The following is a 26,655-nucleotide window of genomic DNA, read 5'->3' as shown; positions in this document are numbered from 1 at the left end:
CATGATCCTGGGGTCCTGGGATCAAGCCCCGCATCGGGCTCTCTGCTCAGTGGGGAGCCTGCTTCCTTCTCTCTCTGTGCCTGCCTCTCTGCCTACTTGTGATCTCTGTCAAATAAATAAATAAAATCTTAAAAAAAAAAAAAAGAAAAGAAAAGAAAAGAAAAAGAAAAATTAATGCTTCCAAGACCCTGGAACCAGGTTGTCTAGGTTCAAGTTCTGGTACTACCACTTATTACCCTTCTGTGCCTTGTTTTCTTTATCTGCCCAATGAGAACAATGACAGTATCTATTGCACAGGTTGAAAATTAGTTAATATATGTACATCACTGCTAACAATGCCTCATTCAGTAAGTACCATGTTTTCTAGAAAATAGTACAGTATAGTGCCCGTGTCTTTCACCTCCTTGGTTAAATTTGTTCCTACATATTTATTCTTTTTGATGAAATTATGAATGAAATTTTTTTTCTTAATTTCTCTTTTTGATAGTTTGTGGTTACTGTATAAATATGCCACAGATTTTTGTACATTGATTTTATATGATCCAACCTTACTGTATTAGTTTATTCTAACCTTTTTGTAGACTCTCTAGGATTTTCTGTGTATTAAATTGTGTTATCTACAAATAATGGTATTTTACATTTTTCTTCCAATTTTGATTACTTTTATTTATTTTTCCTAATTGTTCTGGGTAGGACTTCCAGTACTATGTTGAACAAAAGTGGTGAGAATGGGTATGCTTGTCTTGTTTCTGATCTCAAGGAAAAAGATTTCAGTATTTTACCATTGAGTATGATGTTCTGTGGGCTTGTGATATATCACCTCTTCCTGTTTTGAAGTACATTGCCTCTGTACTCAGTTTGTTGTTTTATCATAAATGGATATTGAATTTGTCAAATGCTTTTCTGCATCTTTTGAGAAGTCATATGATTTTATCCCTCATTTTATTAATATGGTTTTTCATGTTGATTGATTCACAAATGTTGAACCATGTTTCCATCCCTGGCTTAAATCCCACTTGATCATGGTGCATCCTTTTAATGTATTATTGAATTCAGTTTGCTAACATTTTGTTGAGGATTTTTGCATCTATGTTGATCAGGTACATTGGCCTGTAATTTTTCTTTTTCATGTGTGTCCTTAACTGGTTTTGGTATCAGGGTAATGTTGGCCTCATAAAATGAGTTTGAGAGTATTCTCTTCTCTTCAATTTTTTGGAAGACTTTGAGAACTATTAGTATTAAATCTTTTTTGAAGGTTTTGTAGAATTCACTGGTTAAAGCCATCTGGTCCTGGATCTCTGTTTGTTGGGAGTTTTTTTTTTATTACTGATTCAACTTCTTTACTAGTAATTGCTCTATTGAGATTTTTCTATTTATGATTCAGTTTTGGAAGATGGTATATTTCTAGGAATTAATTTATTTCTTCTAAGTTTTCTAATTGTTTGGCATATAATTGTTCATAATAGTCCCTTATGATCCTTTGTATTTCTTTTGTGTCAATTGTAATTTCTCCTCTTTATTTTCTGATTCTATACATTTGAGCCCTCTCTCTTTTTTTCTTAGTCTAGCCAAAAGCTCATCAATTTTGTTTATCTTTTCAAAGAACCAGCTGTTAGTTTCATTGATCTTCTCTATTGTCTTTTTAGTCTCTAGTTCATTATTTCCACTCTGATCTTTATTATTTCCTTCCTTCTGGTAACTTTGGGTTTTAACTGTTCTTTTTCTAGTCACTTTAGGTTTAAAGTTAGGTTGTTTACTTGATATTTTTCTTGTTATTTGATATAAACCTATATCATTATAATCTTAGAACTGCTTTTGCTGTGTCCCATAGATTTGGCATTATTATTTATCCATTTCATTTATCTCAAGGTATTTTTAAAATTTCTCCTTTGATTTCTTCATCGACCCATTGGTTATTCAGTAATATGTTGTTTAATCTCCCCCATAGTTGTGATTTTTCCAATTTTCTTTTTGTAATTGTTTTCTAGTTTCATAGTACTATGTTTGGGAAAGATACTTGATATGACTTCAGTCTTCTTAAACTTATTGAGACTTCTTTTGTGGCCTAATATATGATCTCTCCTGGTAAATGTTCCATGTGCACTTGAGTAGAATTGTGTACACTACTGCCTTCAGAGAGAATGTTCTGTATATATCTATTAAGTCCATCTTGATCATGTGCCATTTAAATTCTAATATGTGACTTAAAGCCAGTATTTCCTTATTGATTTTCTGTCTGGATGATCTATCCATTGATGTAAGTGGGGGCATTAAAGTCCCCTACTGTTGTTGGTTGTTGTCAGTTTCTCCATTTAGGTTTGTTAATATTTGATTTATATATTTAGATGCTTCTATGTTGGGTGCATAAATATTTACAAATATTAGATTTTCTTGTTGGATTGATCACTTTGTCTTTATGTAATGCCCTTCTCTTTTATTGCAGTTTGTGTTTTCAAGTCTGTTTTGTCTAATGTAAGTATAGCTTGCCAGGCTCTCTTTTGGTTTCCATTGGCATGGAATACCTTTTTCCATCCCTTCATTTCAGTCTGTATGTGTCTTTATATCAAAAGTAGGCAGCAGATAAATGAGTCTTGTCTTTTTATCCATTCAGCAACTGCCTTTTGATTGGAACACTTAGTCCATTTGCATTTAAAGTAGTTGGTATGAGTATGTACTTATTTTCATTTTGTTTAATTTTTTTCTGACTGTTTTATAGTTTCTTTCTGTTCCCCTCTTCTCTTGATTTCTTGCAATTTGTTGACTTTCTGCGGTGTTCTGCTTAGATTCCTTTCTCATTATCGTTTATGTATGTATTATAGGCTTTTGCTTTGTGGTTACCATGAGGCCCAGCCTAAATATTTAACAGTCTATTTTAAGTTGATAGCAAGTTAAGTTTGAACATATTCTAAAACTCTGCATTTTTATGTTTTTGATGTCACATATTATATCTCTTTGGCTTTTGTGTCCCTTAACTAATTAAGTAAATTAATAATTACTTAACTAATTAAGTAAATTAATAGTAAAAATAGTTATTTTTACTATTTTTTTAACACTCATACTAGCTTTATAAGTAATTAGTCCACTTTCTTTACTATATATTTACCTTTACCAGTGAGATTTTTACTTTAATGTGTTTTCTTATTACTAATTAGTGCTCTTTGTTTTAACATTTCTTTTAGGGACAATTTAATGATGATTATCTCCTTTAGCTTTTGCTTGTCTGGAGAAATCTTTATCTCTTTTTTAATTCTAAATGATAATCTTGGTGTGTAGAGTGTTTTGGTTGGAAGTTGAGTCTTTTTTTTTCCTCTTCTTTTTTTCAGCACTTTTAATATATCATACCACTCTCTTTTGGCCTGCAAAGTTTCTGTTGAGGAATCTGGTGATGATCTTACATTTATTGTTCATTGACCTGATGTCCTTTGTTCATAACATGTTATTTTTCTCTCACAGTTTTTAAGATTCTTTGTCTTTAACTTTGACATTTTAATTACAGTGTGCCTTGGTGTGGGTCTTTTGGGGTTCATCTTCTTTGGAACCTTCTAGATTTCCTGGATTTAGTGTCTGTTTCATTCCCCAGGTTAGGGAAGATATTAGCCATTATTCCTTTAAATAAGTTTTCTACCCCTTTCTCTCTCTCTCCCTCTGGAAGCCCTGTAATCAGAATGTTATTCTTCTTGATGTTGTCTTACAGGTCTCTTAAGGAGTGTTTGTTTTCTTGTTTAATTTTTTTTCTTTTTGCTTTCCTGTTTGGTTAAGTTCTGTTGCCCTGTCTCCCAGATCACTAATTCGTCTTCTTCATTTAGTCTGCTGTTAAAACTTTCAGTGTATTTTTCATTTAAGTTATTGTATTCTTCAGCTTGTGACTTCTGTTTGGTATTTTCTTATCTTTTCTGTCTCTTTGTTGAAATCTTTCTGTGCTTCCATTCTTTTCCCGAGTGCAGTGAGCTTCTTTATGACCATCACTTAACTTCTTATCAGGCAAATTATTTATCTCCATTTCATTAAAGTCCTCCCCCCAGGGGGGGTTTTAGCTTGTTCTTTTGTTTAGAACATATTCCTCTGTTTCCTCATTTTGCTTGACTCTCTATGTTTGTTTTTATGTGTTAGGCAAAATAGCTATCTCTCCCAGTATTAGAGAGGTGGCCCTATGTAAACAATGAACCTTATTGATTAGCATTGCCCTAGCTCTTGGGTGTCTCTGGAACTGTCTATCCGGTTGTTTAAGATTCATAGAGCGCAGAAATACAGTCCCCCTGGCCACCAGAGCCTGGCACTCCAGGGCATCCCCTGTGTGGGCTCTGCATTCCTGGTGGCTTTGGCAAGTCACGAGTGCCAGGTACAGGGTTATGGGAACAACACAAGGGGTCAAGCCCAAGGCAGTGGCATGGGAGGTGGGCCTTGGCACTGGTCAGTTACAGTGAGAGTACAAAAATATTACTACCCAGTGCCGCCACCAGCAACATTAAGAGCAAATGTAAAAATATTACCCACCAGTCCCTCCATCCCTGTGCAGAGTCCTAACAGGCTTTTGCTCTTCTAGCAGATGCCTTAATATTAGCAACTTTATCTTCTTCACATATGGGCTAGGGTCTTCTCAAACTGCTGATTTTGTACTTGTCCCAGGGAGAGTGTATCTGCATCTGAGGCTTTTTTTTTTTTTTTTTTTTTTTTGCAGAATCTCTTTCCCTATAGCCTTATGGCTCTCCTGGATGTAAGCCCTGCTGGTTTTCAAAGTCACACATTTTGGGGACTCATTTCCCTGCTGCAGTTCCTAAGATATGGGGTGGCTAATGTGGGGTGCAAACTCCATGCTCCTCACTGAGACCGCTCCTCATGTTGTGTCACCACGCTTATGGTGGGGTTTTGTCAAGATTGTGTAACTGCCTCTCCTGCCTATCTTCCTGTGGCCCTTTTATTCCTTGATGTAAAGTAGCTGTTCAGCCAGTACTCGGGTTCTTTCCAGAGGGAATTATTCCATATGTAGCTATTAATTTGTTGTGTCCTTATGAGAAGGTGAGTTAAGGATCATTCCATGTCACTTTCTTGAACTGCCTCCTTATATAACTTCTATATAAAGAAGTCTTGCTTATGCATCAAGTTGTTTGCTACTACTCACAGTCTGCTTTTTTAAAACTGGTATTTATTCATAATCTCCTGTTTGGCAATCAATGAGGGCACAAAAATGAACAAACCAGAATTCTGGAGTTCGCTGTCTGCTAAGAAATATACAAGTAAAGGGATAGAACAGCATTCTGGAAGCAGAGAGCAGAGGCCCTTGGCAATCGTTCTGGGGTGGATACATAGTGGTTGTAATAGTAGGGAATTTAATAAAAGAGATGACACCTAATTGAATCTTGCCAGGGAGTAGACATTTTCCAAATATACCAGGAGTAGGAAAGCGTTCAAGGCATTTAGGAAATTGCAGAAGAGGTATAATGGCATGTAATGCACCAAGCCCAAGGTGGAGGTAGAAGGTAGTAATGGAGGAGCCAAATTGCCAAAGGCCCCTCCTGTACCACATCATGGAATTTGGTCATGTCCAGGAAGTGATTAGAAGCCACTCAAGGACTTTAAATGTGGGGAAGTAAATGGTCATGGGTGCGGTTTAAGAATATCATTTGACAGTGCCAGGAATGGAAGAGGGGCAAAAAAAGCATTTGAGGAGGGATTGTGGTGATCAGTGATATCACCTTGAAATGCTAAAAATCAAGTACAAAGTGAAAACTTAAGTCAGCCACTTGGCTCTTTAGCCTCTGGGGAAGCAGCAACTTCTTTCAAGATGCAACATGAGGGCTTAAGTGGGTAGGAGAAGAATCAATGAAACAAGATGGGATTGGGAGGGAGACAAACCATAAGTGACTCTTAATCTCACAAAACAAACTGAGGGTTGCTGGGGGGAGGGGGTTTGGGAGAAGGGGGTGGGATTATGGACATTGGGGAGGGTATGTGCTTTGGTGAGTGCTGTGAAGTGTGTAAACCTGGTCATTCACAGACCTGTACCCCTGGGGATAAAAATATATGTTTATAAAAAATAAAAAATTAAAAAAAAAAGATATGTCTCCAAAGGCAAAGGAAACAAAAGCAAAAATGAACTTTTGGGACTTCTTCAAGATCAAAATCTTCTGAACAGCAAAGGAAACAGTCAATAAAACAAAGCAGCAACCCATGGAATTCTCAAGTGACACTACAGACAAAGGGCTAACACCAAGATCTATAAAGAACTCCTCAAACTCAACACACTAAATGGATAATCACATCAAAAAATGGGCAGAAGACATGAACAGACACTTCTCCAGAGAAGACATACAAATGGTTAACAGACACATGAAAAAATGTTCATCATCATTACCATCAGGGAGATTCAAATCAAAACCACTTTGAGATACCACCTTACACCAGTTAGAATGACCAAAATTAACAAGACAGTAAACAATGTGTATTGGAGAGGATGTGGAGAAAGGGGAACCATCTTACACTGTTGGTGGGAATGTAAGTTGGTGCAGCCCCTTTGGAAAACAGTGTGGAGATTCCTTAAGAAATTAAAAATAGAGCTACCCTATGACCCTGCAATTGCACTACTAGGTATTTATCCCAAAGATACAGATGTAATGAAAAGAAGGGCCACCTGTACCCCAATGTTCATAGCAGCAATGGCCACAGTTGCCAAACTGCAGAAAGAACCAAGATGCCCTTCAGTGGATGAATGGATAAAGAAGATGTGGTCCATATATTCAATGGAGTGTTGTGCCTCCATCAGAAAGGGTGAATACCCAACTTTTGTATCAACATGGACGGGACTAGAGGGGATTAAGCTGAGTGAAATAAGTCAAGCAGAGTCAAGTATCATATGGTTTCACTTACTTGTGGAACATACACAGATGACATTGGGTGAAGGAGAGGAGAAGTGAGATGTGGGAAATCAGAGGGGGAGAAGAACCATGAGAGACTGTGGACTCTGAGAAACAAACTGAAGGTTTTGGAGGGGAGGGTCGTGGGGAGATGAGTGAGCCTAGTGGCGGGTATTAAGGGGGGCACATATTGCATGGAGCACTGGGTGTGGTGCATAAACAATGAATTTTGGAACACTGAAAGGAAATAAAATAAAATAAAATAAAATAAAATGGAAAAAAATTGAAATTAAACAGAAGCCAGCACCATGAATTGTTTAAACTAGAGATCTCTGTTAATCTCCTTAATAAAGCTTAGGTGATGTTTGCCCTACCCCATCATGATTCACAGTATGAGATAAGGCACATGAGAGAATTTTGAATGATACACTATGGAAAATATAAAATACATATACTAATATAGAGAAATTAACAAAGGAAGAAACATCTCTACTGGAATGGAAGCTCCCCCAAATCAGAGCATGTTTGCTGCTAGATCCTGGTGCTTTGTATGTAATAATAGTTACTATGGACAAGAACAGTGCTAAATATCCTATATGCATTAGCTCATTTAATTCTCAATGTTCCTATGAGGAGCTTCCCTGAGGCTGACCGCACCACTAATAAATTGCAGAGCAAGGATGGATTCAAACCCAGGCAGTGTGTGCCTAGAGTCTGCATTTAACCACCATGTAAGCACATCAGAGACATTTGCTAAGTTGGAGGGATTGGAGTAAGGATAATTAGAATTCCCCAAGTTTTTTAATGACAGAATATTTTAAATGTAACTTTATCAGTTTAGTAGTTTACTTAAAGTTCATTTATATAACCAAGCATGCAAATCAAACAGGCAAATTGTAATTCTTTATATATCAATATATGCTTTAGAAAGTTGTGGTCTTTTTCTTCCTACAGCTGGAAAAGTAGTTATAAAGTTTATTTGAAAGAATAAACATGGAAAAATATCTGATAAAACCCTTTAAAAAGAAAAAGAAAAAAAAAAACTAGTGGAGGATGGAAGATAGTCCAGACCAGATAATAAAACACATTTGTTTTATTTTTTTTTTAAGTTCTTATTTAAATTCCAGTTACTTAATATAACAGTATAATACTGGTTTCTGGTGCACAATATGGTAATAAAACACATTTTAAAGCCTCAAACTTAATTGATATTAATTGCCCTGTGAATAGACAGACTAATAAAACAAACTCTAAGAACAGACCTGAAAGCATATAGAAATCTAGAATTTTATAATGATCACACCAAAATTTTATTCTATTTCTCCTAAAGCTAAAAAAACATTCTTAATTGCTTTTTCCATAGAATTTATTTACATAAATAGTCTAAAAATGAACTTTATCTAAACACTTATGAATTCTATAAAAATCAGTATCTAAATTATCTACACTAAGAATAAAAGAGCTAAAGCAATTATGACAAGATAAAAAAATGAGTAAGGGTGGAAAAGTCACATAAAAGCAAAAAACCTGTAAGAAAGTTAAGAGTGACATTTAAATACTGTTCAGCACACATTTATCGACCCCCTGAAGAATGCTGGAAATTGTAATAGATGTCAAGGTAAACAATTCCCTTTCCTTTCGGACATCTAAATAAGGTTGTATGCTAGAGGTTGTATGAAGGTCAGAAGACACTCAGGACAGAATAATTAGCTTTAGTGGGATGGGGTTGAGGACTGGGAAGGAACCAGAGAGTCTGCACAAAGGAGGGACATTCAAGTAGACTGTGAAGGGGTAGGGTTCACCCAGGGGTGCCTGGGTGGCTTAGTTCATTAAGCATCTGCCTTCGTCCCAGGTCATGATCCCAGGGTCCTGGGATGGAATCCCACATTGGGCTCCCTGCTCAATAGGGAGCCTCTTTCTCCTTCTCCCTCTGCCTTCCGCTCCCCACTGCTTGTGCATGCTCTCTCTTTCTCATCAAATAAATAAAATCTTAAAAAAAAAAAAAAAAGATACCCACTCCTGACATGGAAATGGAATGAACATGGTCTAGCTAGAGTTTAGGGAGCTTGTAGGAGACTAGAGGAAAAGGAGGCAGAAACCACATATTGATCGGTCAGTTATGCCCTGCCAAGAAATGTTGCCTGGATTCCACAGGCATCAGATAAACCACCCAACCCGTGATTTTTAAATCAAGAGGAATATAATTAGGGTAAGATGGGCAGTGGGGAAAGGATCAATTCTTTCCTCTCTGGCTTGTTATTGCCTGGAAGCCAGCATCTCTGCCATAGCTGGTCTCCCCGCCTCTGCTCCTTTCCCCACACTGTATGCAGGATCTTCTTCCGTGGTCTCCTTGATCTTAGTGGTGTCCCGTCACCTCATAAGAACCCTGGTCTTTTTAGTAATCATGGCAAGTGGGGTCCCACATGGGACCCCTGCCTTCCTCACAGACCTCATCAACCTCTACTGTTTCACCTGGCCCCATGCTCTGATGTATGAATTGTTCCCAGGTTCTCAAACATGACCCATATTCTCCAGCTTTCTTAGATTCCAAGTGTTCCCTATTCCCATCATCTTTCTACACTGTTCACAGTTTCACACTGTGCCAAACACAGGACCTGGCCCACTGTAGCCACTCAGATGTTTGGTTGAATGAACACATGAGTAAATGAATGAATTAAAGTTCATCTGAGTTTTCATCTGTCCCTGGAAATATTTCCTGACCCTCCTTAAGTTTTCCATAGCTTACTCTTCTTTCCATTCTCTAGCTCCTCTCCCTATCAGTTTTTTCTACTGCCTTAAGAGTTGATTTCTTATTATCTATCTCTCATCCGCCAGAGGTTGTGAACAACTTAAGGAAGGGGATTATCTTTTATCTCTATATCCCATGTTCTAACACCCTGCTTAGTATACATTCATCTCCATAAATGTTTATGAGTAATTAGATGAGGACCTGGGAAGTTTCGGGAATCAAACCAAAAAGAGCATAATCAACTATAGAAAGAGAACATTGATTCTCTCTTAATGCTAGAGAATACAGGTTCCCTAGGGCTGGAGGAAGAAGACAATTTCAAGCATTCATATGGCAAAGGAGAGAGTGACATGATTTCCCCCTGAACTACTCTGTCCTGCCCTCATGACCATTTAGATCCCTCCTCATAGATTATTTACCCAATGGGCACCTGAAGTCACATACCCCACAAATCCCAAAGGATTCAGGTGCCTCATAGGGGCCCTGCATGTCTAGGAATTCAGAAAAAGTATTCTCCATATATTACCATTTAATCTTTTTTTTCCACTTAAGCTTAATTAAATCTTAAATCTAATGCTATCTTACACCTTGGTTTCTGTCATAGAATAAAGACCCCAAGATGGCTCGAGTTGCGCTGGAATCTCTGTACAGATTACTTTGGGTTTACATGATTCGAATTAAATGTGAAAGCAACACAGCCACTCAGAGGTAAGGAGCTGGTTTTGGTTAATTAACTACATCCCTGAGTTATGGTAACCATTTCTCAGCCAATGAGGTGATTTATTTTTATTGCTACCTATACTAACCAAACTAGTCACCATTCAAAGTTGACAGTTTCTAAAAGATATAAGTGGTAAAGACATTTTCAAGCTTTTCTTAGTCATTGCTCAGCAGCCGTTACAGAAATTTCAGCCTCTACCGGGATCAAGAGGCTCCATGTCCAAGACTGCATTCACCATGTTAGCAAAGCAAATGGCTTTTATTTTCCAACTGCCCTTAGTTTTGCAGAAAACTTTTCATAGAGTAATTATGCTAATGGAAAGGGATGAAGTGGTTTGTTTTCTTTTTCCGAATTCTCTCTGATACTTAGATAAGATGAAACATCTGCCATTTTCCCTTACAGAACTGGAGCTCAGCCAATCTTGCTTGTCTTCTCTTTTTTTCTTCCTATCTTTCAGCCGTCTTATAACCATCATCACAACACTTTTCCCCAAAGGGTCCCGTGGTGTGGTGCCAAGGGATATGCCTCTGAACATCTTTGTGAAAATCATCCAGTTCATTGCCCAGGTAATGGAGAAGCTTCTGGCAGTGGGAGTGATCTAATTGCCTTCAAGTAGCCAGTCTCTTTCCTAGGAAGTACTACCAGATGAAGAGTTTAAAGTGGTATCTTATGTGTAAAGAGTTTTCAGAATGGTTTTGTGAGTGTTTTCACACATGGTTTTTTTTTTTTTCTTCCAAACAAATAGTGACGTGTACGTCAAATGTTTTCAGCATTTGACAAATGACAGAACTGAGAGACAGAGTTTGGGTGAGACATCTAAAACAGAGCCTATTAGTAAAAGGGTCTCTTGACTCCTAGTCCCAGTTTTGTCATGATTCTCAGCTCTGGATTCTGCAAGTCAGGAGGAAGCAAGGCGTGTGATGTTTGGAGGAAATCAAAAGATGATTTTGTGAAATTTGAAGAGTAAATAAAAATGTTCTTTCACCCTGTGAGAAAGAAGAATGAAATAGGAATATTAGCATTTCTTAAGCACTTACTCTTTACCAAGAACTTTTCTAAGAACTTTGCAGGTATTAATTTCCTTTAAAATTGGGTCCAATAATAATAAACATGGTTTTTAGTATTTAGTTTACTTTATAGACCCAAGATTTTTACTTTTTAAAACACTTTGTGGGTGAATTGTTATGTTCCAACTTTGACTTCCTTACCATTTACAGAACAAGGGGAAAAGATCATTATTCCCATTCATCCTTTGCCACAAGCCAGCTCCGTACCCTTCACAAGTCAGAGAACCTCTTTCTTCTGTTTCTTTATTTGTAGAATGTAGGCGAAATTTTTGCCCACTGTACTTCAGAATGCCATGTGGATAAGGAGAAATTATAGGCATGAAATTACTGTTAGGTACAATTGATACTGATTTAAAGATGTAAGGTTCAGTTGTTACTTCACAGACGACTTAATATTAGATATCTCTCTGTGTGTTTGGTATAATGAGATGCCTCTGTAATATGTGCGCTTAGGGAAAAGACATTCCTTGCTTTGCAGGCAGATGAATTAATGTGATTTTTCTGCATATAGTTATCATGTGGCTGAGAATGTACTTTGATTATTCTGGTCTATGTCATGTAAATTGAGCCTGTCCTATCATAGTGGCCACTGTCTCTAGCTATTAGCATCCATCTTATGCTTCCCTACTTAAGTACCATTGCATATCTTATTTGTTGATTATTCACTTCACTTGCAGAATTGTCCATTAAAATATGAGCCAAGGGATTTGAAATGTTAGAGGATAGGAGAAAATGGTCATTTTGCAGTGGTATTTCTAAAAATACATTTTAAACTGAGTTTCAAGAAGTTATCAGCATTTGCTACACAAGGAGGAAGTATTGAGACTGTGGATAAGCTTCCATGGTGTTTGGGGTTCTCATTTTGGGGGGATTTGTTTTTGTTTTTGTTTTGTCATTAGGCATTCCATGCTTTAGAGGCTAATTCCACATATTATATAATGAAAGCATCCTTGCACACCCCATGAAAACAGAGGCAGCTTCACCCAAGCTTCCAGTGGGCACGGTCTTCCTACAGGGTTTCTCTTGATGCACGAAATTGAGCAGTGTCTTGCTTCTTTTAGCAGCCACCTGTTTGGTGCTTAGAATAAAAATAGACATTTTGCATTGAACTTGTATTTTAACATCTTTGTTTTGTTTTCTCTTTTTCACTACAGGAACGTTTAGATTTTGCAATGAAAGAAATTATTTTTGATTTTCTTTGTGTGGGAAAACCAGCAAAAGCTTTCAGTCTCAATCCAGAGGTATGAATGATCCTTTTATGTACTTGCAACAGAGCATGTATGGACAGAGCCATACCTTTACTTTGCAACTTTGGGGAAAAGGACAAAGGACATTTCTCTAAAAAGTCTTCTGTTTGTTTCTGTCCATGTTATGTGACTAAATAGTATGGATAATGGAATTTCAGAAGTCAGGTTTTGAATGAATAGACTTCAGTCAGTGATTAGATACCCTCTTTGTGCAGAGCAGTTGGAAATTTGGGGGTTTTAATGTTCAAAACTACAAAAAGATGTTTGAGTATCTTCTTCCATTTCTCTTGGGCTTATAGGGTTATGGGAGAGTTTATCAGTAGTTGGTAATTAGAAGCTTAAAGGCATATTTATGACCCCCCTCAATAACACACACAAGGGGGAGAATAGTGTATAAAGCAGACTCACACACTTGATCCAATATGTTTTAGGGCACAGCTTCTCAAGGGATATATGCAATTTGTGTCTTAAATAATATTTTGGAAATAGCTTGTGGAACAAGGCCTGGAGATGTAAAGGATTCTCTTACTACAAAGTCTATAGTGTCCCACCATAGTTAAATAGTTTCCAGTTACATGTCTCATTTTAGTTCAGACTAAGATGGTTTCCTATATGCATCCTCCTCATCATAAGAATTTACTCATCTGTGAGAAGTTTCTAGGTCATCCATTTCTCTCATTCTTGCCTTGACCTAAAATTACATGGACCTGGGGTCCTAGTGAGTCCCAGAGGCAAAAAGAAGAAATAAAAGGCATATGGAATGGGAATGAAGAAATAAAACTCTTTATTCACCTACAACATGATTGCCTATGTAGAAAATATCAAAGAATCTACCGAAAACAATAATTAACAAATCCTTTTAGAAAGTTTGTAGGTTACAAGATAAGAATATAGGGACTTCCAAGCTGGCTCAGTCAAAACAACATGCGACTCTTGATCTCAGGGTTGTGATGTTGTGTGTGGAGCCTACTTGAAAAAAAAAAAAGATAAATATATAAAAACAATATAGTTTTATATTATGGTAATGAAAAATAGAAATTGAACAACTTACAATAGCAATGAAAACAAAAACTCAATAAATTTAACAAATTATGTGTAAGGTTTATATACTGCAAACTAAAAAACTTTGAGAAAAATCATAGACAACCAAAATAAATGGAGAGAAATACTGTTTGTAGACTGAAATATTTAAGATTGCAAAAAGCTCAGTTGTCCCCAAATTAATCTATGTATTAAACTCTAAAACCAATAATAATCCCAATTAAAATCCCTATAGCATTTTTTGTAGAAATCAATAAAATCATTCTAAAAGTTATGTGGAAACTATAATTCAGAAAAAAAAGAAATTGGAGGACTAGCATGTCCTGGTTTCAAAACTTACTATAAAGCTCTAGTAGCATCATTTTGGCCGAAGAGTAAATGTAAAGACCAATGGGACAGAATAGAGAATCCAGAAAAAGATCCATGCATCGATGGTCAGTTTGTTTTCAACAACAATTTGAAGCTGTTTCAATGAATAAAGTGTAGTCTTTTCAATGAATGGTGCTGGACCATTGGATATCCACTTGCAAAATAATGAAATTCAGCCCCTAATTTGCACAGTGAGCAAAAATTAAGTCAAAATGAATCATAAACCTAAAGGTAGAATCCAACATTGTAAATCTTCTAGAAGAAAACAGAGGATAAAAATCTTTGTGACTTTGGTTGGGTGAAAATTTCTTAGGACACAAAAATCATAAATTACAAAAGAGAAAAATTGATAAACGTCATCAAAATTTAAAATGTCTGCACTTTAATAAATACTGTTATTAAAGCATAGAGCCACTGACTGGGCAAAAATACTTGTAAAACACATATTGGTAAGGCATTTGTACCCAGAATATGAAGACCACTTACAATTCAACAGTGGAAAAATAAACAACCCAGTTTTTTAAATGGGTGAAATGAAGAGCCTGTTCCCCAAAGAAGAAATAAAAATGACCGAAAAACTTATGAAAAGATGTTCCACATTGTTAACCATTGTGGAAATGCAAGTTAAAACCACAGTGAGATGTACTGAGAAAGATTTAGAGCATTTGGAATTTCATACTACTTTGGTGAGAATGCAGAAATACACAATCATTTTAGAAAACAGTTTGGAAATTTCTTTTAAGGTTAAATATACACTTACTTACCATAAGATCCAACTTTTATACCCCAAGGTATTTATCCTGGAGATATTAAAACTCCAAAAGTCCAAAAGGGTGTGTATGAATATTTATAGCAACTTAGTGACAGCCACTAAAAATAGGAGAGGAATTAACATTCAACAACTAGTAAGTTCATAACAAGTCAGACATCCTTAATACAGTGGAATACTATTCAGCAGTGAACAGGGACACACTACTGATTTTGCAACAGCATCTCAAAAGCTTGACATTAAATGAAAGAAGCAAAACACAAAGGCTATGTACTGTTTGATTCCGTTCTGGAAAAGGCAAAACTATCAGGCAGAAATTAGACAACGATTGTCAGATGCTGGGTTGGGGGGGTGTCCACTGACTGTAAAGAGGCACAAGAGAACTTTCTGGGATATTGGAAATAATTTTATATCTTGACTTTGACGGCAGTTTTACCTGACCATATAGGTTTCTCAGAATTCAAAGAACCATACAACAACAACAAAAAAGTGTGTGTTACTCTGTGTGAATTATGTCTCAATAAACTTGAGAGATTCTAGAGACACCTGGGTAGTTTAGTTGGTTAAGCCACTGCCTTTAGGTTAAGTCATGATCCTGGAGTCCCAGGACTGAGTCCCGCATAGGGCTCCCTGCTCAGCAGGGAGTCTGCGTCTCCCTCTGACCCTCCCCTGTCTCATGCTCTCTCTCTCAAATAAATTAAAAAAATAATAATAATAAATAAAAATAATAAAAAATAGAGATTCTAACCTACAAATATATAATTACCAGCAAGAGCACTAATCTTCACCATAGCCCTGTATGATCAGTAGGTATTATTACCCTCCGTTTACAGAAAGAAAGCTGAAACTTGGACTTCGGAAAGTTAAATAATTTCTTAAGACCAGACAGATAATAAAAAGGGAGTAGTACAATGCAGAACTATATAAAATACAAAAAGGAATTGTTTATGAGATGAAGTAAAAAATATGTGTCCCAAACTATCCCAATTACTTCTGCACTTAGTGTTATCCTGAGAGAAGGAAAGCTGAGACAACTGGCTGGGGTGGTTCATAAACTGGTTATACCACTTGCAAATAATTGAGGCTTGACCATTTCCGTCAATCCATGGCTCTTCTACTGATATTGCCTTTCCTGAGTTGAACATTCTACTTCCCCACCCAAAACAGTGCTATGTCTTGAGAAGAATACACAAGCCTAGAACGCATTTCATGAACTACTAAAATAAATGAGGAAATGAATGGACTTTCATGCCCAGTTAATTATTTTAAAGTTAATGCTCTTTCATTCTAGAAACTAGGGAGAGAATATTATTAAAGGCTATGAAATCAGAAAGCACACATTGCATCAGTACAAATGTTCAAGTCCTAGCTGAAATATCATCTTTCCTTGGGGCCTGAACAGTTTCAAAATGAATAGAACATTATTTTTTGTTATAGAATATAATTATATACCACAGAATAGACAGTTTGGACAAACCTGACTTGGACGTTTGGCTTTCTACCTACTTCACCTGAAAAATGGGAATAATTATACATTCCTAGCAAGGCTATTTTAAAAATTATACATTCCTAGCAAGGCTATTTTAAAATGGTCAATTTAATGAACAATTCCGGATACCTTTTAGGGACTCAGTAGATTATCTTGTTGATAGTAATAAGTTTTATTTTCTGCTTTAGATAGGAGCCTACTTTGGAAACTTATTACTTCCTATAATATGTTTTCACATATTACTTGATGAAAATATGAGTATAAATGTGTTACACATGACTGTTAAGGAAATACAGATGTTTTAGTACCTTCTGACATTTTAAGACATTGTTACTGGTAGCAACTATCTCACTGAGTCATCTTTCAGAGCCAGTATTATCCCTTACCTGAGCCAGAGGAAGATAATGATCTGGTTCAGAATGGCATTTCTTCTTTTAAGCCCATGTGTTTTATCAGTAACAAGTTCAGCGGCATGGAATTTTTAAAATTCATTTTCAAACTTACCAGTCTTTTTGAATCAAGAGTCATCATCCCGCAATTCAGAGCAGACTGTCTGTGTTTTGTGATTCACAGTTGGAATTCCTGTTGTTTTTATTTGGTCTTTGTGAATTAACACATGTGGCATCTCTCTCCATCCAGGAGACATATGAGTCCCTACTTTACCTCAGTTTACTTTAGCTGCAGCTGCTCCAGAAGATGGCTGCCTTTCCCTTTGAGGTGCACCAAAACAGCATGAGTATGATCATCTCAAACATATACCCTCCAAGTAGAGCAAAAATCTTTCTGCTGGTTTTCTAGTGGTGTGCCAACAAACAGTGACAGAAACATAATTTTAGGTTCGTAGGTTTGACCTAAAGTCTTTTGCCTTTTAAATTACTTTCTCATACTAATGTAGATAGCAAGCCGTGCTACGTTCTCTCAAAGACTGATTGTTTAATGCAACTATAATAATTGGGTTTTTCTTTTTATCGTGAACACATTATCTCTTACAGAGAATGAACATTGGTTTACGGGCCTTCTTAGTAATAGCGGATAGCTTGCAGCAGAAAGATGGGGAGCCTCCCATGCCAGTGACAGGGGCTGTTCTCCCTTCAGGAAACACATTGAGAGTGAAGAAAACGTATTTGAGTAAAACGCTAACTGAAGAAGAAGCCAAAATGATCGGTGGGTCTCAAAGCTGTGTTAGAGCTGGGCCTTGTGAAGTCCTTATAATGACCAGAGGATCGTTACCCTCAGTGAGCTACACTGTTAAAAAAATTTAATAGAAGTAACTGGTAGGACATTCCAACATTGTTTTGATTGATTCATGCTGTGCTTTGTTTTACTGCCCTTTAAACTTCCTGGAACTTCCTGGTAAACATTTTGCCATTTAAATGTTAGACTTTTATCTTTGGTCTTTTCAAATTCCTAATATTGATTATCTACATTTTACAGTAAATTTCTAAGCCATCTGTATCCTTTGGTAGATTATCCTGTTTATAAAGCAACCATATAAATATTCATTTGTTAGTTTGTTCATTTTTTATAGTTCCTTTCCTTTTTTTTTTTTTTTTTCCCAGCAAAATTAGTTTAATCTGTGTTTTAAACATTCCAGATCCCACACACTCCAGGTTATATTGTGGGTTTAGCCTACATGAGATGATTTTTTTTTTTTAGTTCAGCTATTTTAACCCAAAGAGATGATTTCTTCCTTGTTGAATCCCTGAATTTAGAAACCTACTACAACCTTTGTTAAAATAATTTTTATGTCAAAGAAGGAGACTTCTTCACTTTAAAATATTTATCTTTAATTAGGAAATGCTCAAATGAGTTCAGACAGATTTAATGGATGAGAAATAATCATTAACAATTATTTCATTGGAGTACAAATTTTAAATACAGAATAATTTGTTTTTCATTTGTATTACACACATAAATATATAAAATGCATATATGTATGTGAACTACATAGGCTATACATGTCTTTCATAATAGAACATTGACACTGTAATTAATGAGAACAGTAAAAATACTATAACTAAAATATTTTCCTTCATTTTAAAATTTATTCTGTGAAGTCATTTTTATCTTAGTAAAAAACATCCACACATATGTTTCAGAGAATAATAGTTATTATAATCTGAACCCCAAATGAGAATTAATTTTTATTTATATAATCAATAACGGTGGTGAATTTTCTTGTACTACTCAAAAACATAAAAATTCAAAAGTCAACCTTTTTATTTCCTCTTCGTTTTAACTCTTCTAGAAAATTTTTCCCTCTGAAGAATTAGAATTTCTATTTATTAAATTCAAGTGATTATTTCTTGCATATCCACCAAGTCCAGGACACTATGCTAAGAGTTCTATGGAAAAGGGATTGAATTAGGATCTGCTTAATGAAGTCATTGACCCATAGATGCTCTTCAGTAAAAACATGATAAAGGATGAACAAACTAGGATTTCATTCCTTGATGGATTTAGTCAAAGATGTAACTACAATGCACGTTTTCCAGGCATGTCACTATATTACTCTCAAGTACGAAAAGCCGTGGACAACATTTTAAGGCACCTTGATAAAGAAGTAGGAAGGTGTATGATGCTAACAAATGTTCAGATGCTAAACAAAGAACCCGAAGACATGATCACGTGAGTACAGTGAGGACAATGTTGCTAATTAGCCAGAATGTACCAGCAGAGATTTCTTTCATTTATTCTTCCCACATAGTCTGTATTTGTTCTCCTCTTCCTAGCATCAGAGTTCTATGAATTATTAAGGATAGTAAAAATGTCCTTTGACAGTATTTGACTAACTCAAAAAATAAGGTCAAACCTGAGATTGATCTATTTCACATATGTCTCAAGTACCATTGGACCAGTAAGTTAGAAAATGGACCCCAAGTCTCTTTCACTGGTCCACACTTTCCAGAAGGGAGATTTTGCTCCTGAGCTCTATCACCACCTGTGTGCTATGGTGATTTCCCCACTTTACAGACATTCTATCTTTATAAGTCAAATTCGCTTGTGTCTAGTGACTGTTCCTGAACTGTGAGAGTTAAATGTGCCTAATAATCTCTATGCAACCGTGTCATAGCAATACTTGATCTTAAAAAGAAAAAAATTGTAGTTTTGAATGTAGAAATCAGATGTTCTTAGCCAAAATCTAAGATGTAGCTTTGTAATTAGAGCTCTGCAGAAGAGACTCATATAACTTGAATTTGCTGTTTTTGATTAATGATGGCAGGAACTAGGATTAGGTGATAAGTTTACATTTTAAAAGACTTCAGACTTTGTTGTTGAACTATGAATTAAGTTATATTCGGCTCCTGTGGCATAATTTCCCTAAAATGTAATGGGGAAACTTTCCTTTGTTCCTCAGCATCTCTGGTTCCAAAAACCACAGTTAGTTGAAAGGTTGTACCTATACAGGGAAATTCATATTGTGGGTGTGTATTTTTATTACAATGGCAGCATGTGAAAAATGAAGTATGATGCAATAATACATTATAAGACAAAGTAAAACATACAAAATTATTTTAAATGCACATTTAGCGGTATATAAAATTAAAAGGTAAACCCCTCCTCAGAGGTCTACTTGATATCTGCGACTATTCCTTGACTCAGTGTGATTCCTTCCAGAATTTTCCCTTTGTCACAATATGTGTGCACAATATATATACACAATATTTGTACACAAATATATGTACATATGCATTTGTTGTGCAAAAATGGGATTTTACAATGCATATTATCCTGCAGCTTGCCATTCATTTGCTTTAAATGATCACATTTAAATAAATCACAAAAATTAAAGTTGAAAAAGATGAATCCCATTATATGTATTGTCTCCATCTCCAGTTCTTACCTCACATATTGCCAGATTGTCAATCAAATTTCAACCCCATTAGTACATACTAATACTAAATACCAATACTAAAGCAATTTTCAACTGATAATATAAAAAATATAAGAAATGTTTTTAAAGCTTCTGCATTGTAGTTGTTTCCCCTAAAATTAGTAAAGAAAGGCTTTTAAAGGAAAACGATATTTACGATCAAGAGATCATATGAGAGGGTAGTTGGGTTATGGAGAGTTACGGTAGTTGGGAAGAGTATGTGCTATGGTGAGTGCTGTGAAATGTGTAAGCCTGATGATTCACAGACTTGAACCCCTGGGGTAAATAATACATTATATGTTAATAAAAATAACTTTTAAAAATGGGGGAAAAAAGAGGTCCTACAATAGGGTCAGGACCAAAACAATATATTCAAACTTTTTTTTTTAATTTTAACCAATACCTTGAACTTTTTCTAAGACGATTCTTCACTTTTCCCTATTCATCTTAAGACCCCCAAATGGGACTAAGAATACTTTCCTTGCTACATTTTAAGGTGGATGATTTAGTGGAGAATAACTCATTGCTACATTTCCCAAAGACAAAAAGAAACATTAGAGAATCATAAGCATTTGGGAGGAGACAGCTGAGGCCCACACCATGCTAACGGAAATCATCTTTGGAGTTGATAGTCAATCCTTCACTTTCCCATATCCTGCTTAGGGTATGAACTTGAATGTTAACATTTTATGGTTGCACCATTTCCATTCTTCATCCCCTTTGTGGCACATGCTAGCAAATAATAACAGTATCTGTTCATAAAAATTCTGCTATTGGGGGTTCACTTCCTGTAAAAGCCCAGAGAGGAGAGCCTGGGTGACTCAGTTAAGTGTCTGCCTCATGATCTCAGGGTTGTAAGATCAAGCTATGCCTGCAACTCTGCACTCAGCGGGGAGTCTGCTTGAGATTTTTCTCTCTCCCTCTACTCGTCCCCCACCTGTTCATATGCACACACTCTCTCTCTCTCTAAGATAAATAAATAAATCTTTAAAAGCCCAGAGGGCAAGGACTACAGTAGTAAAAGGAAATAATGCACCCATGAGAGTTTCTAATCTAGGCTCATTTTATCAGCCTGGATGCCTGGTGGAATTTGCCTTACAAATTCAGGTCAATGGGGTCACCTGTTTTCCAACAAATAATGCCAGCTGCTTAAAACATCTGGTGAGCAAGCTAGGAGAACTATTGAAACGACTCACCATGTTGCAAATGAACAATTAGGAGCCATCCCTAGGTTCTAACTCCGTACAGCTATTTGGGGTGTCACCTGAAAACCTCTCGTTTCTTCAGCTGATTATAAACCAGTGTGCAGTGGTCCCTTCTCCAGTCCTCGTGCACTCCATGCCAAAAGGACTATGGAAAAGGAGAGAAGATAATCCTATAACTTTCTGCAAAAACAGAGTATTTGAGAAGTCAACATATATGTGTTATTTTTCACATAAGCAGTTTTGTATGCATTCCTAACAAAGTTAAACAAAGCCATGCTAAAAAGCAGAATTGCCATCTGGTTATAGAGAGGGCAGATTCCAATTGCTGTGTTTCTATTCTGACCACAGTTACTATTCCAAGAAAGAATGACTTTATCCTACTTTGCATTTTCATCATTGTCTTTGTGTCCTACAATAGCGTTAATTTCATGACAGTTTTATATTTATTCTCAGAAGACTGAATTATCAGAATTTAAATATGTTGTTATATTTCACCACTTAGGTTCTTGGAAGGAAATGATGGGTAGTGTAGTTTTTCTTGATAAAATATGTGGTTAAGGATCAGTTACCTATTTGAACTACTAAAAATTGAAACGATTTGTCATAAAATGTAGCAGTCCTTCAGATTTTACAACAGAATGTACAAGATATTAATTATCTTGGCTTCAAGCATTCATATTCCCAAGGCGATGAAAAGAGGGAAGGAATCTCCATAGAGGTCAGGCTCATCAGAATAATTTTAAAACTCAGAATTGTGTGCAAAACTATATACATTTCAGGATTTTACTTGACATTATGAAAGACTTATTTTTGGAAGCACTTAATTTTTTAAATGACAGCAGGGACTCCAGAGGACAAGCATAACTCACTAGGGAGAGAAGCTTCCAGATGTCATGCTTGTTAGAGGCACCATTCCTTGTATCCACTAAAATCCTATTTTTAAATGCTGAGTGTAGGAATAATTGCACTGTATTTGTCCCCCGCGGGTGCATTTAGGCATGTCAGTGAATTCAGTGGTTTAAGTGCAGTCCATAGGGACCAAACCCCAGGGAAGCTGGCTGAATGGCAAACTGTATGGTAGAATACTGTTGACACTGGCATTTCTCCTTTTGGATATATACCTCTAAGATTCAAATCTCTGTACATTCTCTTAGAACTGGCCATTGTTCTAAAGGTCATAAACTTTGAGAATAATATACAGCAAACACCATGCAGTGATTCAGAAGTTGTCGATTCTAGTCTTTTTTCACATATTTGATTGATTTTTAAAAAAAACTTTTGTAGCCTTTAACCTATGTTTGTTTTCAAATTCTAGGGGTGAGAGAAAGCCAAAAATAGATCTTTTCAGGACCTGTGTTGCTGCTATCCCCCGACTGCTTCCTGATGGGATGTCAAAACTTGAACTCATTGACTTGCTGGCCAGGTGAGAACTGTGGGTGTATTTGATTAAATTGATTGTAATCCTTTGTCATGATTCCTTAAAAAAAAAAAAAAAGAATGATTATTAAAAATTGACAAATATTTACTAAATGAGGCATTATCCTAGGTACTATGTATAAGCAAGGAGGAATTTAAGAAGTGTATGTTTTTCTCCCCATGTTCAGGGGGGCTTAAAATCCAATGTAGAAGCAAATACACAAGCACATAAGGTAACTGGCAATCCAAGGCCTGAAACTGTACAAACTAATGGCACAAAAGGTGTGATATGTGAGTTCAGTGGGTAGTGGGATTACTGGGGCCTGAGGAAGTCAGCAGATCAGTCCTGGGAGAAAGTGAATCTTGAGATAGGGCTCAGAAAGGAGAAGCATACCATGAAACACAGAGGTGGGGCCTGGAGAAGAGTTCATGCAGGGTCCGATTCCCAGTCTGACACCCACAGACCCCCGGGGGGCCCAGAAGTTAGGAAATGGGGATCCTTAGCTAATTTTAGTGCTTCAGAAAGCTGCCCGAAGTCGTATATGTATCACTCTCCCAACGTTGTCCGTGAGAACGTGCAGTCCAACTAGAACCTCAAGTTAATTTGTTTTAAGTGAAATTATGTTATAGTGAAGTAAGTGTCATATTTCTCATGTTGATAAGTTCCAGTTGACAGTTATGTGTGTCTTTAATTTAAAAGTCAAAAGTGACCTTATGTAAAAGCAATTTAGAACATGAAATCCTTAGAAACATGGGTGTTTGAACGGAATGGGATGAAAAACAAAATCACCCTTAATGTGGAAAAAAGGAGAGAGAAAGGGAAGAAAAAGAAAGGAAGGGAGGGAAAGAGGGAGGGAAGGGGGGAGGAAGGAAAGGAGAGGGAACTTAGAAAGTCAATGAAATAAGACCTAGAAATAAGACTGGGGAGGTGGGGGTGCCTGGGTGGCTCCGTCAGTTAAGCCTCTGCCTTCAGCTCAGGTCATGATCCCAGCGTCCCGGGATGGAGTTCCATATTGGGCTCCCTGCTCAGCTTCTCCCTCTGCCCCCTGGTGCTCTCCCTGCTTGTGTTCTCTCTCTCTCTCTCTCTCTCTCTCTCTCTCTCTGACATTTAATAAATAAAATCTTAAAAAAAGAAAAGAAAAAGACTGGAGAGGTAGATTTTCAGCTAATCTTTTCTATTAGCTGAGGCATTTGGACTGATGCAGTATTAAGAGAGAGAATAATGTGATAAAAAATATTTTAGGCTCTTAATCTGATAATGGTAGAATAGAGGAAAGCCAAGAGAAGGATAACAAATATTAATGCATTACGCATTACCTTGCTTACCCACATTTGCCAGCCCTTTTTGGAGAGCACCTTTCCCATCAGTATCCAAATGGAATAACTCAAGCCCTGGTCCCACGTGACTGCAGACCACCAGTGGCCGCCCCATGGCTTCCGAGTATCTCCACGGAGCACCACAGTCCTGGTGATTGTGGTCATCATGCCTTCTGCGCTGGACGGCCAGTTTGGATTCCTGTTGATCACTCTCTCTGGTCCATTAATGTCATTTGTAGCCTACTGCCCTCCAAGCGTAGACACAGCTGCCCCTTTCTTCCTGCCAGTCACTGCTGGCACAGGACAGGGCTGGCTTGTGAGGATGACTGGAGAGCCATTACTTTGAAAGCCACTGTTGGAAGCCCTGGTGCTCTCTGACCACAGCCATCCACCTTCTTGCTGGCTTTGGTCACCGCTACGTGTAACCTCTCCTTTCCTGTCATCAGCAACCTCCATTCTGTGGGTCCTTCTCTGTTCCATTCCATGTTTAGGACATAGTTCAGGATTGTGAAGTTAAAAGATTGGCAGCCTAGGCTGCTAATTTGCCTCAGGCTGGCAACCAGAATGTGAGCAAAGAACACAATCACTGGAAGTAGAGAAGCAGCGGAAAAGAGGGATCCATAAGCCCAGATCACAAAGGGCCTTCCAGCTCTGGGCGGGAGGACCTAAGGAGGAATGAAGGGTAGATTCCCAAAGGATAAGAAAAAAAGGTTATTTGGGAGTGAGGGAACCTCAGGAAGAAGAGGCTAAGATCCTATACTATTGAGTCTCCCAAGATGCTGGCAAAGCCAGAGAGTAAGAAATGCTGAGAGGCAGGTGTCAGGTGCCAAGGTGAAGAGCAGCCTGTCGCTGAGCCAGGGGTGACAGGGGAGGGGCTGGGTGAGTCGGAGTCTAGTGTGCACAGAGGAGGGGATGCTGAGTGAAAGGGTTGGACATGGCAGTGAGAAATTAAGGGACAGAAGACTGCTCCTCATGGCCTCTGAGCCACCAGAGAATGGCAGAACACCATCTAGGAGATTTGGAGGAAATAGCAAAATCTGGGAATGAAATAGAATCATTTGGAAATCCTGAATTTTGCCTCCCTGCTTTTGCCACTTCCTAACCATGTGATCTAGGCAAATTATTTAAGCCTTCAGAGTTTTTTCCCTGATAAAATTGGAATAATACTGGGGCACTGGGTGCCTCAGTCCTTAAGTGTCTGCCTTCAGGTCAGGTCATGATCCCGGGGTCCTGGTGAATTGGGCTCTGACTCCGCAGGGAGTCGGCTTCTCCCTCTCCCTCTGCCCTTCCCCCTTGCTCCTGCTTTCCCTCGGTCACTCTCTCTCTCCCTCTCAAGTAAAGAAATAAAATCTTTTTAAATAATTGGAATAATATCGCCTATTTCATAAGATTGTGGAGAGGGCTACGTGTCACAGATGTGCGCTTTGGTTAATCCAGGGAAAATGTGTCAGCAGGGGAAAAGTTATCGGTTAAATTGAAGCAGAAGGAAAGTTTGCTGATGTCAGTGAAGTTTTAATTGGGGATGATTATGTGTACTAGGCCTTTGAAATACTGAGTTTTCTAAATGTCACGCACATTCAGGTACAGTCTGTGACACTATTTTGCTGTGACTGTATGGGAGATTCTTACTTCTGGATCACTCTGATCACCGAATCCAGTGACGCTTGGATCTGCAGAAGACCCTGGTGCCAGGCATGCCAAAGGGAATTCTGTTAGACATGGTTGGAATGTCCATGCTATTTATGGTGCATCGTGTTTATTATTATGTACATTCTTACAAAGCTCAAAGCAATGGGGACTGTTTTTATGAGGGGAAAGAGCAAATAAACATTTTTGAGGGTTCAAGGCTTAGAAATCAAGAAAATGACTGTGCTTGTATGGCAAGCCTGTGAAGAGACCTTTTCCATAAACTTTAGAAGCCGGAGGCTGTTCTCCTCAAGGAAGAGATAATGGAGGGCTCGACCTACACCCTGGGTCCTGTTAACCTGTGAGAAAATGAGTCCCTAGATCCCCTTGAGAGGGTCCGAGGACAAAACAGAGAAATTCAACAGCAGTAAATGTGGGTTTCCAGCCTGTAGTATTCTTTACACTGTGGGGACATAGTGCATTCCCGTTTGGACCGAGTTGACTCTTGAGGCAATATACAGTCTAGTCAGAGAGGTATGAGACCTTTTAGTTCAGATGCTTCATGGTTACATCCTGCAGTACATTGTTACTGCAGAAAAACTTGGTTTTCTTTATTTTTTTTTAAGATTTTATTTGAGAGAAAAAGAAAAGGCACAAGCGGGGAGAGGGGCAGAGGGAGAAGGAGAAGCAGACTCTCTGTTGAGCAGGGAGCCCAACGCGGAGCTCTGTCCCAGAACCCCAGGATCATGACTTGCACCGAAAGCAGATGTTTCACTGACTGAGCCACCCAAGTGCTCCTTGGTTTTCTTTATAACTGGCAAAATAAGACCAACATTCATGTCAGTTCTCTGTCCCCATCCCCCAGCTCAGTCCCCTGAATAAGGAGGGGATCTGTCCCCCAAGGCCCCTTCCCA

General features: G+C 37.5%; 1 protein-coding gene across 9 annotated transcripts in view; it reads left to right on the top strand.

Annotated features, from left to right (window-relative positions):
- The window catches only part of FRY (FRY microtubule binding protein), a 335,554-nt gene that overhangs the window by 185,108 nt on the left and 123,791 nt on the right, over nucleotides 1-26,655 (top strand). For all 9 annotated transcript variants that reach the window (XM_032314833.1, XM_032314834.1, XM_032314832.1 and 6 more), the window contains 6 exons: nucleotides 10,205-10,308; nucleotides 10,779-10,887; nucleotides 12,543-12,629; nucleotides 17,296-17,467; nucleotides 18,799-18,931; nucleotides 22,698-22,805. In XM_032314833.1, the coding sequence (XP_032170724.1) occupies nucleotides 10,205-10,308; nucleotides 10,779-10,887; nucleotides 12,543-12,629; nucleotides 17,296-17,467; nucleotides 18,799-18,931; nucleotides 22,698-22,805 (713 nt within the window). The remainder of the gene's footprint in view (nucleotides 1-10,204; nucleotides 10,309-10,778; nucleotides 10,888-12,542; nucleotides 12,630-17,295; nucleotides 17,468-18,798; nucleotides 18,932-22,697; nucleotides 22,806-26,655) is intronic.

Source organism: Mustela erminea, chromosome 15 (genome assembly GCF_009829155.1).
Source record: "Mustela erminea isolate mMusErm1 chromosome 15, mMusErm1.Pri, whole genome shotgun sequence".
Classification (NCBI taxonomy): Eukaryota; Metazoa; Chordata; class Mammalia; order Carnivora; family Mustelidae; genus Mustela; species Mustela erminea.
This window is presented reverse-complemented; position numbering and strand designations above follow the sequence as displayed.